Source organism: Panthera onca, chromosome D2, assembly GCF_046562875.1.
Source record: "Panthera onca isolate mPanOnc1 chromosome D2, mPanOnc1 haplotype 2, whole genome shotgun sequence".
In the NCBI taxonomy this organism is placed as follows: domain Eukaryota; kingdom Metazoa; phylum Chordata; class Mammalia; order Carnivora; family Felidae; genus Panthera; species Panthera onca.
Window position 1 is genome coordinate 41,304,306 of NC_138349.1, and position 15,424 is coordinate 41,319,729.

Here is a 15,424-nt window from a genome sequence, read left to right on the forward strand (position 1 = left end):
AGTGCTGGCAGAGACACTGACGTGGTACTCTGACACTCCCTTCCCACCCCACTCCTGAACACGTGACCCTAGGGCTACAAGACTCCAGACACCGTGCCCCAGGCTGCAAGTCACAACTGAGGGGCTTTCCACGCCAAGCCTCCATGTTCTGGTCTCAACCCTCTTACTCTGGCCTGGTGTGCCTGGGTGGTTTTACAATGCCCAGTCCTGGATTCTGCATCTTTGTCCTGATTCTCTGGCCAGGATCCTTGGGCACCAAAGACCCAGAAAAGTAGGAGTCCAGGGCTCTAGATCCATTCTGGGGGCCTGGGCTGTAGTGTGTGGCCAAAACTGAAATTGAAAGCCAAGCTAAACATCTGAAGGAGGCATTGGGCCAAGGACAGAGACAGACATTGGGCCTAAGGCAACAGGACTGAGGCCAGGGACAGTGGGCCACGCAAGACGCCCTGCTCTCTGGGACAGTGAGTCTTGCAACACCCAAGTGCCCACAGGCTAACCAAGGATACGTTCAGAGTACCAGCAAGGCAAGGCCACCAAAGTGGCAGAAAAGTTCACCTTTGATGAATCCCACACGATCATGCAATTAAAAAATCTAGAAAGAATACTTTAAATTCAGCATACTGTTAAGTTTTGTTTATAGTTTATATTTAAATTATGGGTTATAATATTTAAATTATGGGTTAATTTTTAAATTATGGGTTGATCCTGGGTAATAATTATGGGTAATTTAAATTTTATATATTTAAATTATGGGTAAGGTCTTCATCAGCCCTGGCAAGAGGCCTTTTAGAAGGTTCCTGTGGCCTCAGGGATGGGTAATGAGAGAGATAGTAAAGGTGCTGAACTCTAACCATTGGGCTCTGAGCAGGGAAGGGACCCCGAAACAGGGCCCAAAAGGGTACATCCAAGTCTGGTAGGCCAAGAAGGGCAGCCAGAGGGTATATCTGGTGGGAAGTTCAGCTAGAGTAACAAAGGGGACCAACTAGGTAATGACTCTCCCTTTCATAACCATCCAAGATACTTCGAGGTTGACAGTGGGGGCTTGGCCTCACTAGCTGACTACAGGGCTCAGACTACAGGGCTTCTCCCTTCTCCTGCGTGGACTTCCAAGATGGCGCCAGAAAAAGGAGCCGAGCATGGAGGAGTGTTAGGGCAAGGAGTCCTGTGGGCCACAGCTAGAGGCGGCCATATCATGTCCTCTCCTAAACAATGGCCAGGGCACAGTCACACCGAGTGCAAGGAGGCTGGGAGATGGAGGGTATCTGGGCATGCCCATGAAGGAGGGGAGAACAGATCTGGTGGAGAGCTAGCATTCTCTGCCCGCAGCAAAGAGTCGTCAGCCGAGGCGGCGGCGGGCACGGAGTCAGCAGGGGAGGAAATGGTCAGAGGTGTGCTGGCAAACACCTAACAACCGGCTGCCTAGAAGGAAAAAATGTTAAGTCCTGATTGATAACGTTTACTGATTTTCTTGATGTAAATACTCCCACCACCACCAATTTCAAACTACCAGCATGATTGCTGAACAAGGAGTTGCCAAGAGATGTGAGTAGCCCTGCAATATATAGATCAATTGAGTTCTTCATAGAATCAGAACCAACAGGAGAGATAGATAGATAGATAGATAGATAGATAGATAGATATAGATATAAAATGTATTATAACATATTTATAATATATCTAAATATATATATTTATATGACATACAAAATCGACCCTCACAATAGTATTTTCACCATGCATTTATAAAAGGTGCAAATAACCTTAAGAATGTAGACACTATTGAAATGTAGGAACATAATTAGGAAGTGATGTGTGTTGAGTGTGTATTCCCTTTGTTTTTAATATAATTTAGTTCACTGTTTATAAAATTAAGCTTATAACATGTAATTTCTAATGATGTCTGTTAAAATTGCCAAATTCCTGAAAACTTAGCTATCAGCTCTCACTGGCTTTTGCTACTGGCCAGCTGGTCCAGCACACCACTGGGATGGACAGGAGTGACGTGCCAGAGAGCCGCAGCGTCAGCCTCCTGGCAACAGGGACAGAGAGCACTAAAAGCAGGAAGTCAGGGGACACTGGTGCTGGTGACCGCTGCGCAGGCATCTCAGACTCTGCAACCGCGGTGTTTTCTCCTTCTGCCTCCAGAAGAGCACACTCTGTCCTCCCTACAGCTTCCGGAACAGGGGAGCAGGGTTCTGCTATCTATATGACATCTCGGTAAAAAATAGAGAAAGGCTCACCCTCCTGCCAGCAGATCCCTCGAATGGTGCTAGAACACAGAGCTTTGCCAGCAGAGCCCAAACCCAGCCCTACTCCCCCCTCTACTGGACACCGTTATACAGTGCACAGGCCACACAACAGTACCTGTGGCTCTGTGTGGAATGGAGCAGTCTCCCGGTGAAACTTGGGATAGAGGCCCCTTTCCATTTTCTGAGTGGGAGATTGGCGAAATGTGTCCGTCCCTGAGAAGACTCCCTTGGGATGACAGCAGGCAAAGACCGCCTCTGGTGTCCCCAAGCTCACAGATATGCAATTATCTCCTAAAGTCGTGGTTCTCAACCCTGGTCACATGTTGGATCACCAGAAGAGCTTTTACAACCCCCAGTGACCAGTTTACATGCCAGATTATATAGGACCCAATGGCAGATGGGACACAGGTGTTAGTTTTCAAAGCTCCCCAACATGCAGCCAAGGTTGAGAACCACTGATGTGAAGCCATCTTGGCTCTGGTCAATGACACTGGGTTGGGTGACCGCCTGACCGAGAGGTGTGCATTCCAGCGGATGCCTTTGAAGAGTTCTACCCTCCCAAACCTCTCCACTCACCCTTCAGCACCTAGCCAAGTCTGGCCCACAGCAGCGTTAGGAAATGCTGAAATGATGCATGCCAGGGAACTGGAGAAGGGAGACCCAGGACCACTGGGGCAGGGGCAGGGCAACGGGAAAGAGGCCATCTCTCTGTCTCTACTTCTACGTGAGGCCTGTATCTTTCTGCCTTGGTCTCAGTCTCCTGTCTGTAAGTCAGGGGAGTAGTCTGTTCCTTCAAACAAAAACTTATGCAAGAGGTCACCATGTTCAGCAGATCTCCTTGCCCCATTCTTGTCCTCATCCCACCTTCCCTCCTTGAAGCCTCAGAGGGACCTAGGGGCTCCTAGGGCCCTGTGGTACAGGCTTGGTAAACAGCAAGAAGGAGGGGACACTAATGTCCCTTCCCGCTGGACTCTATGGATCCCCTCATCCAGAGGAGTCCTGGGAACTTGGTCTGAGGGCAGAGAAAAGGAAGAGCTACGTTGTCCCCACCCCACCCCTGTCCCCCATCATTCTCAGGTGCACAGTCCAGAGTAGCTCTTGCCCTGGTCCCAGCTTTACTTCTGGGTTTGAGCCCAGAACCTCTGTGGTTTTGTCTGAATCCAACACTGATCCCAGGAAAATCAAGAGGGTGAGTCCAGCAACTTAATGTCATTGGGGGAAACAGCTGCACAGGAAAAGCACCCGGGGGTTGATTCTTAACCATAACAAGTGTGAGTGGACCCAAACTGAATCCTCAGGGCATTTTCGTGCCTCTAGCTTGGAGGACGTGGTCCAGGCTGCATTACTCACAGGGCTTCATGATTGCTCAAGACGTTGTCACTGACCACGGGACCTCACCCTGTGACCCTGATGTCAGCATGAGATTTTCCAGATCTGTATCCTCCCCAGTGCTCCCCAGTGGCCTCTGTCCCAGCCTGACCCGGCCTCTACCTGGTCTGAAAGGAAAAGGAGGGCAATTCCATCATTCAGTGGTGTTTCTTGGATCTGTCCCCCAAGCCAGTATTCCTCATAGAGCTTGTGGCCTGAGTCCAGCCTGAGGCTCAGGGCTGGGAGTGCTGGAGGGATGTTGGGCAGTCTGTGAGACACAGATAAGAGCCCTGGGGAAGTGTTTAATGGCTCCTGCTGGTGGTAGAATCGGGAGAGTTTTACAGGGAACTTGCTCAGAATGATCAGGCTTGTGTAACTGAAACCATGAGACAGCACACTCCAGAGAGAGGGAGACGCTGGTGCAAAGGCACAGGGGCACACGGGCTGCACGTGCACATGGCTGTGTGTGGTAGCATGCCCAGGAGATAGGTCACAGACGAAGGCATGGGCAATGCCACGAAAAGCCTTGGATATTATATCAAAATACTTATTCATCTCTTCTGAGGGGTGGCCGAGGGCCAGAAAAAGTGACTTGTTGCTGAGTAAGACAGCTTTGTCTCCAGGCACTCTGCTTTCTCCCTGCAACCTGGCCTTTGGACCTCCCACATCCTGGTGAGTCCTTGACCTCTGCAATCCTCTCCTCCTCTCTGTAGGCCAGACTTGTCCTCTCTAGCACGGATTGCTGCAGGGCCTCCCAGTAGACCCCTAGCCCCCAGAACTTCTGCCCATCCAGGTGCCAGAGTTGATTCCACATTAATAGGACATTTGGGGTTCAATAGACATGGGGGCACTCTGAGGATCAGGGAGGGAGCATGGCTGTTCAAAGCAAAGTGGTCATCATTGAGACCCCTCATCTTCAACTGTTACAAGGTCCACACAGCACTCAGGCTCAAAAAACAAACACAAAAAACAAAAAACCCAGCCCCAGGCACAAATGCCTAACCTCTCATGGGGTCATTTAAGGGGCACAAAGGCTGGTCCTCACCATCCAACAAGTTCATTGAGGGCTCTCGAGTCAAAAACTGCTCACACGAACTGGTTGGAATTTAGGGATTTAGAGAGACTGGCATCATAGAAAACTATCAGCTGTAGACACACAGCCCTGGATTCACATTCCCATCCTGACTGTATTGTATGACTTTGGGCAAGTTGTTTAACATTTATGTGCCTTATTTTCTTTATCTGCAAAGCCACGACAATAGCACCTGCCTCGGAGAATTTGAGAAGTATGTGACATATGGAATAGAAAGCACCAGCCTAATGCCAGACACATAGTAAGCACCTAATAAATGATAGCTGTTAGTGTGACTGCATTTCTTGGGCAATTTTTAGGCTCTTGAGGCTGAACTCCCCAGAAGCCCCGCTATGCATTCTTTAGAGTTGTTAGTATTAAACAGTTAGCAGATTCACTACTCAGTGAACAGTTTTTGAGATCCTACTAAGTGCGGGCCCTGAACTTCGTGTGCATCCTGACTCCTCTCACCTTGTTAAGGCAGCAGAGACATTCCTAACACGCATCCCTCTGCTTGCTGGGCCCATCCAGTAAGGAGGTGAACACCGCCCAGGCTGCAAGCTCCTTCTAAGACACGCCTGTCTTTCACTGTTGAACCTTGAGTTCCTAAACCGCCTGCCTGCAGGAGACATCAGGCGGAGCAGGTCCCATTAGACGGACCTGCACGTTCCCCCCCCCCCCCCCCAAGAGCGCTGTCCCCGGGGACCTAGCCAGGACAGGCGGGCCTCGGCGGGTATTCCCTGCCTCCTCTCCCCTCCGCCAGCGCGCGCGCTGGACTGGCCCTCCCCGCTCAGTGGGCGGATCTGTCGGGAGCCGTCCGACCCGCCCGCGGCTGGGCCCCGGCTGTACCGCCCTCCAGCTCGCGGACGCGCCCCGCCCGTCCGCCCGCGGGGAGCCCAGCCCCACGCGCCGGCTCCGGGATGAGCAGTGCCGCGTGCGCCCCGGGGCCGAGGGACAGCCAGGCCGCCCCGCCCTGGCCCCGAGAGTGATCAGCAGCCGTTACCGAGCCTTTTCATGGTTCGCTTGGATGGGAATTAATTCTGGGATGGATAAATAATGCATTGAGGTTCGTGTAGTCCAAGGCAAGCCTTCGGTCGGGAGCAAAGGAGAGGGAGCCAAGGGAGTCTCGCCGGTAAAGCCAAGCAGCCATGGGGGCTCGAGCGGGGCAGGAGGGGCAACTGGGCAAGAGGAAGAGAAAAGGGAAGTGGATGACAGCATGATCGGCACAAGGACGCTGGCCTGGTGGCTTCTGAAATATGCTGAGCCCAAAGATCAGGCAAGCCAGGAGGGGTAAGTCCAACTTCCTGGGGCGGATCTGGGCACAATGTGTGTCTCTTGGCTAACACGTGCAGACACTTAGCCGGCTGCCACACTGGGAGTCAGATGAGGCAGGAATTCCAAAGGCATCTTCCTGACGGACATGCCTTCCCAATGAGGCTCCTGGGGTCTGTGGGGGTCAGACCGGAGACTGACTAACAGGGAAGTAGCCATGTTAGTGCCCAGTCGATGTTCAGCCCTCATCCAGTATTCTGTGTTTTGCTGAGTTCCTGGGTGGCTCAAAGTGACCAGGTGACAAGTTGGTGAAAACTTTGTACCTTTACTAAAAAATGCAGGACACTCAAGATTTGCCCTAGCAGCCAAGACAAAAGTGGCCCTCACTAGGGAGGGCCGTATCCTGGTTTCTGGGGACAGCCAGGTCCAAGTGAGAACCCTCGTTCCTGTGGCCTGGGAGGGTGTTCTGTAGAGCCTGAAGGAGCCACCTGGGCTGGGCTGCAGGAAGCAATTCCTCAGGCAGGTCCCATGGGGAAAACTCCTAGGAAGCTGCACAGCCTGGAGATGAGGGTATGAGGGCAGAAACTTAGAGATAAGTAAGAGACGGCAGTCTGGAGAACCTTGCAGGGATGATCTTGCAGGACTCGGCCACTGCCCCAGCCAGCCCATGTCCCTGCAGAGTGGCCTGGAGACTCAGGAGAAGTCCCAGGACTAGGAACAGCATCTTCCTAGGGATAGCAACTTCTTGGCCAGAGTGTCATTTTAGATGAGAACATCTATCATTTAAGAAAACAGAATATGCCTGTAAAAGTGGCCAGTGTTTGGGGAGGGCTGAGCCTCCCTTATGAGCAATGACGATGAGGACAGGTGGTTTGGAGGTGGGTCGAATCCCTGCCTGGGGAGCTTGGAAACAGCGTGTCTCTCCCCATGTGTGTGTGTGAGTGACAGGGACCCTCCAGCCCCCCGTGAACTCATGGGCAACACACCCATCTCATTAGCTTCTAACAGATGACTACTGGATGGGCTGGCCTTCCAGAGCGTGGTCACAACTGTCAGGACTCTTCCGAGGGGTGCTCCAAATGGATGATAACCTGTGGACCCTGGTGGACAAAACAGGCTGTGCGTGGCTCTGCTGAGGGGTGGGAGTGCAATCTAGTGACCAATTAAAGGGTTGGGCCAGGCCATGCATGCACTTTGAGAAAACTTAAGTCTGTCCTCCCACCTATCTAATGTGCTAGCCACTGGCCAGATGTGGCTATTGAGCCTTTGACATATGGCTAATCCAAATTGAGAAAAATACACACTCGATTTTGATGACTTGGCAGAAAAAAAGAATGTAAAGTATCTTAATAATGATTATATTGAGTACATGCTGAAATGACAACATTTTGGATATATTGGGTTAAATAAAATACAGCATTACATTTAATTTCACCCGTTTTTTTTTTACTTTCTTTTAAAGCAGCTACTAGAACATTTACAATTACAATTGTAAATCGTATATGGCTCACATTATATTTCTATCGCACTGTACTGGTCTAGAAAGAGATCGGGGCTTCAGCAGAGGGGCTCTTAGGAAGCCAGCCTTTGAAATCCCGAACTTCTTACAGAGTTGTCCTAGGTCAGTGGTTCTCAGCCAGGAGTGATTTTGTGCCACCCCGCAGGGGACCTTTGGCATCGTCTGGAGACATTTTTGGTTGTTCCAAAATGCTAAGGTGGAGGGACACTGGATGATATTATCTGGTGAGATATGTTAAAAGATGACTTTTATGTTACCGTGTGTCAGCTAACTACTTACCCACATGTATGATCATAAACTACGATAGGAAGTATTCTAAGAGCATATACTACAAACGTAGCATCCAGAGGAAATAAGTGGTACTTGAGCTGTAAGCTGGGAAATGACAGGGAACTAACTAGGCAAAGAATGGTGGAAGGTAGAGGCTGCCTTCTAGGTGAGGAACAGCATGTTCAGGTGCTGTGGGAGGGGAGGGGCACACAGGAGTAGGAGGCTGAAGCTGGGGGCAGGGAGGGGCAGCAGGCACAGCATGAGGCCAGAGACCAGGTCAGGAGTTGGATGATGCAGGGTCAGGCTTGCAGTTTGTTAGGGAATAACCCCCCTAAGGACATTTCTGGAGCAATACAGACCAGAATGTGTGTGTGTGTGTGTGTGTGTGTGTGTGTGTGTGTGTGTGTGTACCTGTGCACACCTTAAAGAAATTGGGCTGTGGTAGAAAGAACTTACATCAAAATTCATCTCCATTGAACCTGTTCGGAGCTGGGCAGGATACATGTTATAAACACAGCAAGCATAGTATGCAAATCACAGCACTTGATATCCAGATATTGCCTTGTCCAGACTGCTCCAGACTGTTGGTATTCCAGATATACTTCCAGGCTGTGCCACTATGTGGGTACACTGGGTTGCATGAAAAAAACTGGGGTTGCTTTTGGGGATAGTAAAATCAGCCTCAGCCAGCTCAGAAGCCTCTGGGGTCTGGCCAAAAGGCTGCTCTGCAGAGAGGGTCTTCCCAGGCTTGACTTCCCAGAGTCAAGTGGGCTGTTAACTTCCTGGCAGGCCCCCATCCAGGCCAGCCCTGTTGGCAAAGGCTGCCAACACCTGAAAGCTGTCCTCAGGTCTCTTTCCTATGGAGGGGGGAGACGTCAAGATTGAGAACCTCTGAGGGAGTGCCTACTGTCACTTACCTGCATAGAGAGCTAAGTTTGGTCCTGTGTCATGCCCTGACGGAGCTCACTTTCCAAGAAATTAGAGGCAGAAGAGGCAGATGTCAACATGGGACACACACGCACATGCACACGCACACACACGCTTGCACACCGGCATATACGTAAGAGGACAATAATAATTCATAAAATAGAGAGGCACCCAAGCTAGCTGGAAGAGGCTCTAAATAGGCCAGTGGATTCAAATATTGTGCTTAGTTTTAAGTGCATCACACAATTCAGACTGACTTTAGGAAAGTTGTCCAGATTGGCTCAAATCAGCATAATGTGGCCATTAATACAGTATGTGATTTTAGCTTGCCATTGCTTGCTTAGGACCAGTTCAGACTCATCCTAGCTAGTCATGGCCTGTTGAAGTGAGCCCAGGCTATTTGGAACCAGGGGTGGCTCCCTGCTCCCTGCCTGGCTCCAGAGGTCCCTTCCAGGGACCCTTCCCTGTCGCCTTGCCCCAGCAAGCTCTTCCTCCCCTGATGCCCATTTCCATATTCCCAGAGTGGGAATCGAAGAGAGAGCTTACCCTGCCCTTGCCACTTTTGCCAGAAGAAAAATAAGATAAATTGACTAAAACCCCATGAATTTATTACATGTACAGTGGAGCAAGTCACAAGTCTGTGTGTTTTGTGACACTAAAAGTTGCCATTTCTTTTTCAAGACAGAAAATAAAAGCATAAGGCAGGTGCCTTCTCCTCTGGGAATAGGAGAGGAGGAGCAGCGGAGCCTCGTGCCGTAGCTCAGACCCACTGCCACATTCTGTGCACGCTCCCTCCTCTGCTCACACAGCCCCTGGGAACACCTGGTTGGAACCAGGTCTGTCTCCCCACCTCTCCAGCCGTAGGCAGAACAGAGCCCCCAAATACTTGACCGCGATGCAGCCCCAGCTGGCTCCAGATTGTTCGCCTTTCTGAAATCCCACTGTAATGGGGCTTGTGTCTTCAGACATCGGGATGTTCTGTCAGTCTGGCTCGAGGCTTGTTGTTCTGGCCTGGCCCTAGTTTACTAGGATGAGGGATGGGACGCAGACCTGTCACTTTACCTCCCAAAGAGCTCTGGACTCGGCCTGTCTCACTCATCCTCGTGCCATCACCCATCTGCAGCCGTCGTCATCTTTCACCTGGACTATACCAATAAGACTGCCTCACTCTCACCCACCTCCATCCATTCTCCACTTCAGAGCCAGAGCTATCTTTTCAAATGTATATCCAGCCATAAACTCACCTCCGGCCTCTTCCCCTAGCCCCAGCGTGGACTTCTGCATTGCTCTGTAGGTTAAGAGCCAAAGCCTTTACCATGGCCCACAAGGCCCCTCTTACAGTCTAACCAGTGGCCACCCCTCCAGACTCCTCTCACTCTCCAGGCTCCAGCCACACTGGCCTTCTTCCTGTTCCTCAACTGTCCCATGGGCCTCCTACCACAGGGCCTTAGCATGCCATTTTCTCTGCCTGGAATGCCTCTCCCTTCTCTCTGTCTCTCTCTCTCTCTCTCTCTCTCTCTCTCCCTTCTACACGCACATGCACACACACACACACGCAGGCATACACACACACACACACACACACACACACACACACACACACACTCCTGGACTCCTACTCACCCTCAGCTATCGGTTCAAATAAGGGAAGGGAAGTCCTCACTTGAGGACTTGAGCCAGGGAAGTCCTCCCCCATACTCTCCAATCTCAGCTAGGTCCTCTGCTACATGCTCTCCTTTCTTTTTTTAACATTTATTTAAATTCAAGTTAGTTAACATACAGTGTAGTATTGGTTTCAGGAGTAGAATTTAGTGATTCATCACTTACATGTAACACCCAGTGCTCATCCCAGAAAGGTGTCTTCCTTAATGCCCCTTGCCCATTTAGCCTACCCCTACCCAGAACCCCTCCAGCAACCCTCAGTTTGTTCTCCGTATTTAGGAGTCTCTTATGGTTTGTCCCCCTCCCTGTTTTTATCTTATTTTTCCTTCCCTTCCCCTGTGTTCATTCGTTGTGTTTCTTAAATTCCACATATGAGTGAAATCACTTGGTATTTGTCTTTCTCTGACTTATTTTGCTTAGCATAATACACTCTAGTTGCATTCATGCTGTTGCAGATGGCAAGATTCCATTCTTTTTGATGGCTGAGTAATACTCCAGTGTGTGTGTGTGTGTGTGTGTGTGTGTGTGTGTGTGTGTGTGCGCGCGCGCGCGTGTGTGTGTGCGTGTGTGCGTGTGCCACATCTTCTTTACCCATTCATCAGATGGTGGACATTGGGCACTTACCATTAATTTGGCTATTATCGATAGTGCTGCTATAAACATTGGGGTGCACGTGCCCCTTTGAATCAGCTTTTTTGTATCTTTTGGGTAAATACCTAGTAGTGCAATTGCTGAGTCATAGGGTAGTTCTATATTCAACTTTCTGAGGAACCTCCATACTGCTTTCCGGAGCAGCTGCACCAGTTTGCATTCCCACCAATAGTGCGAAAAGGTTCCCCTTTCTCCACATCCTCACCAACACCTGTTGTTTCCTGAGTTGTTAATTTTAGTCATTCTGACAGGTATGAGGTGGTATCTCATTGTGGTTTTGATTTGAATTTCTCTGATGATGAGCGATGTTTAGCATCTTTTCGTGTGTCTGTTAGCCATTTGGATGTCTTCTTTGGAAAAGTATCTATTTGTGTCGTCTGCCCATTTCTCCACTGGATCATTTATATTTTGGGTGTTGAGTTTGGTAAGTTCTTTATAGATTTTGGATACTAACCCTTTATCTGATATGTCATTTGAAAATGTCTTCTCCTAGTCCATCGGTTGCCTTTTAGTTTTGTTGATTGTTTTCTTCGCTGTGCAGAAGCTTTTTATCTTGATGAGGTCCCAGTAGTTCTTTTTTGCTTTTATTTCCCTCGCCTCCAAACATGCTCTCCTTTCTTTACAGCATTTACCTTGGATTATAGTTGTACGCTTCCAGGTAGGATTTTCTGATGGCTATCTGTCACTCCACTGGACTGTGAGTGTCCTGAGGGCAGGAACCGTTTCTGGTTTTGAATATCATTATACTTCAACGCCAGGCATCTAAATACACATATTTTGAGTGAATGAATGAATGAATGAATGGTAGAGAAAGCATTAGTCTGGGAGGCTGAAGCACTCTGCCCTAACTGATCCGGGTCCTTAGGAAAGTCAGCCCCTCCTGGACGCCTGGGTGGCTCAGTCAGTTAAGTGTCTGACTTTGGCTTAGGTCATGATCTCACAGTTTGTGAGTTTGAGCCCCACATTGGGCTCTCTGCTGTTAGGATGGAGCCCACTTCGGATCCTCTGACCCCCTCTCTCTGCGCCTCCTCTGCTCATTCTCTCTCCCTCTATCTTTTTCAAAGTAAATAAACTTAAAAAAAAAGGAAAGTCAGCCCTTCCTTTGACTGACTTATACGTTCAAATATTTTCCCAATTTGTTGCTTGCCTTTTACGTTTATATTAGGTCTTCCCCGCAGATATATGAAAGTTCTTAGTTTTTATGTGATTGTTCTGTCAATATTTTCTCTTAGAGTTTCTGCCTTTGTGTAGAATATTTCAGAATAAAATTGATGTTGTTATTAAAGAGGCTCTTTCTTTTTTTTTTTTAAATTTTTTTTTTAACGTTTATTTATTTTTGAGACAGAGAGAGACAGAGCATGAACGGGGGAGGGTCAGAGAGAGAGGGAGACACAGAATCGGAAGCAGGCTCCAGGCTCTGAGCCATCAGCCCAGAGCCCGACGCAGGGCTCGAACTCACTGACCCGTGAGATCGTGACCTGAGCTGAAGTCGGAGGCTTAACCGACTGAGCCACCCAGGCGCCCCAAGAGGCTCTTTCTTTTAGAGGAAATCATTAAACTAATGAGCCATGCTACAGCAGCTTTAGCTATCTTTGTTAGCAAGCGTATCAATGTCTTGGGAGCCTTGATGAATGTGCAGAGCCTGGTCAGTACTTTGGGGATGGAGCGAGAGAGCTCTATGAAATGAAGTACTTTCAGTGGCCTCATTGTTCTCGATTCTCCTCACAGGAAAGTAATCCAGCATTTATTGCGTGTCCTCCAAGCTCGAGGAGTCTCCACTACACTTACGTAATTCTCATAACTATACAATGATGAGGCCTCAGTGCTCCCATGTTAACAGATGTGGAAGGAGAATCACGGGTGCCCTGCCAGCAAGTGGTGGCCTTGGTATTCATGTCTGTCTGGTGCTGAGGCTTCTGACCTCCCTCCCCAACCCAGTGTAGGGATCCACACCACCCAAAGACCACTGAAGATAGCACTGCCTGTCCCCAACGGAGCTATAGATTCTTTGAGTAATAAGTTGCAGTGATTTATTTTTATTTATTTTAATTCCAATGTAATTAACATACAGTGTTATATTGGTTTCAGATGTCCAATACAGTGATGCAACAATTTTATAACATGACTCAGTGCTCATCACGACAAGCGTCCTCTTAATCCCCTTCACCTATCATCCTTTCCCCTCACCCACTTTTCCTCTGGCAACCACCAGTTTGTTTTCTATATTTAAGAGTCTGGTTTTTTGCTTGTCTCTTTTTTTCTTGGTTCATTTGTTTTGTTTCTTAAATTCCACATATGAGTGAGATCACATGGTATCTGCCTTTCTCTGATTGACGTCTTTCCCTTAGCATTTATATACTCTAGTTCCATCCTTGTTGTTGCAGATGGCAAGATTTCATTCTTTTTTATGGCCGAGTAACATCCCATTCTTTATCCATTCATGTATCGATGGACCCTTGGGTTGCTTGCATATCTTGGCCATTGTAAATAATGTGGAAGTAAACACAGGGTTGTATGTATCTTCTCAAATTAGTGTTTTTATTTTCTCTGGATAAATACCCAGCAGTGGAATTACTGGATCATAGGGTAATTCTATTTTTATATTTTTGAGGACACATCACGCTGCTTTCCACAGTGGCTATACCAGTTTGCATTCCCACCAACAATGCACGAGGTTTCCTTTTTCTCCACATCCTTGCCAACACTGGTTGTCTCTTGTGTTTTTGATTTTAACCATTCTGATGTGTGAGGTGATAGCTCATTGTGATTTTGATTTATATTTCCCTGATGAGTGATGTTAAGCATCTTTTCATGTGTCTGTTGGCCATCTGTATGTCTTCATAGGAAAAAATGTCTGTTCATGCCTTCTGCCCATTTTTTTATTGGGTTATTTGCTTTTTTGGTGTTGCCGTGATATTTTTAAGTAGATGCCCACAGCCTATGAACACATGGAGACTGAATTTAGACAATTGTTGGAATATTTAAGGTTGAATTAATAATATGTAGTAGAAAACTAAGCAAAAAAAAAAAAGACAATTATGAACTCCAAGGAAAGCAAAAACTGATGTGTGGAAAGAAAAATTATTACAGTATACTACATAGCTCAATTGGGACTATCAATTGCACAGTGCAAATTAACAATGCAAATTTGGCATGTTGATCAAACCAAATTATAATATAACTATATTGGGAAAATGGAGTGGGTGTGTATGTCTGGTAGGGACAGGAGAGTGAAAGAAATAAAATCTTCACTTTCCATAGCAAGAAGACAACAAATAATAGTTAAAAAAGAAAAATCACGAAGTGACTTGGCGTGAAAACATAGATCAGTGAATCAGGATAGAAAGCCCAGAAATAAACCCAAGCATATATGGTCAATTAAGTTATGACAAAGGAGCCAAGAATATATTATGGGGAAAAAACAGTCTGTTCAATAAAGGGTGTTGGGAAAACTAGACAGTCGCATGCAAAAGAATAAAACTGGACCATTATCTTATACTATGGAAAAATCAACTCGAAATGGATTAAAGACTTTAATTAAGACCTGAAACCATAAAAACTCCTAGAAGAAATCATAAGTGGTAAGCTCCTTGACATTGGTCTTGGTGATGACTTTTTTTTTTAATTTAACACCAAAAGCAGAGGGAACAAAACCAAAAATAAATGTGTGGGACCACATCAAACTAAAAAGCTTCTGCACAGCAAAAGAAACCGTTAACAAAATGAAAAGGCAGACTACAGAATGGGGGAAAATATTTGCAAATCATATCCCTGATAAAGGGTCAATATCCAAAATATATAAAGAATTCACACAACTAAATGGCAAATAATAATAATAATAATAATAATAAACCCAAACAATTCTATTTAAAAATGGGCAGAACTGAGTAGACATTTTTCCAAAGAAGACATATAATGGCCAACAGGTACGTGAAAAGGTGTTCAACATCACTAAGGCGAGGGAAATGCAGATGTCACAGTGATATACCACCTCATGCCTGTTAGAATGGCTATCGTAAAAAAAGTAAAAATAAAAAAAAAAGATAACAAGGATATATTATCTCAAGTGAGATATCTCAAGGGAGAAAAGGAAACCCTGGTGCACCATTGATGGGAATGCAAATTGGTGCAGTCACTGTGGGAAACAGCATGGAGGTTCCTCCAGAAATTAAAAATAGAACTTCCATATGATCCAGCAATCCCACTTCTGGGCCTGTATCCAAAAGGAAATGAAAACAGGATATCAGCAGGGTATCTGCACTCCTATATTCGTTGCAGCATTATTTATAAGAGTCAAGACATACAAACAACCTTAAGTGTCCATCAGGGGATTAGTGGACAAAAAAGATGTGGTGTATATATAGACACAATGGAATATTATTCAGCCATGAGAAAGAAAGAAATCCTGCTATTTGTGACAAAATAGACCGATCC

At 47.2% G+C, this 15,424-nt stretch overlaps 1 protein-coding gene across 5 annotated transcripts in view; it reads left to right on the forward strand.

The window, feature by feature from the left end:
- The window catches only part of ARHGAP22 (Rho GTPase activating protein 22), a 172,006-nt gene that overhangs the window by 24,217 nt on the left and 132,365 nt on the right, over nucleotides 1-15,424 (forward strand). Inside the window, exon 1 of one of the 5 annotated variants that reach the window (XM_060642206.3) lies at nucleotides 5,525-5,979. The exons of the other annotated variants lie outside the window; for them this stretch is intronic. Within the exon in view, the coding sequence (XP_060498189.3) occupies nucleotides 5,946-5,979 (34 nt within the window). The 5' untranslated portion in view covers nucleotides 5,525-5,945. Of the gene's footprint in view, nucleotides 1-5,524; nucleotides 5,980-15,424 lie in introns of those variants that run through there. 5 annotated transcript variants of the gene reach the window in all.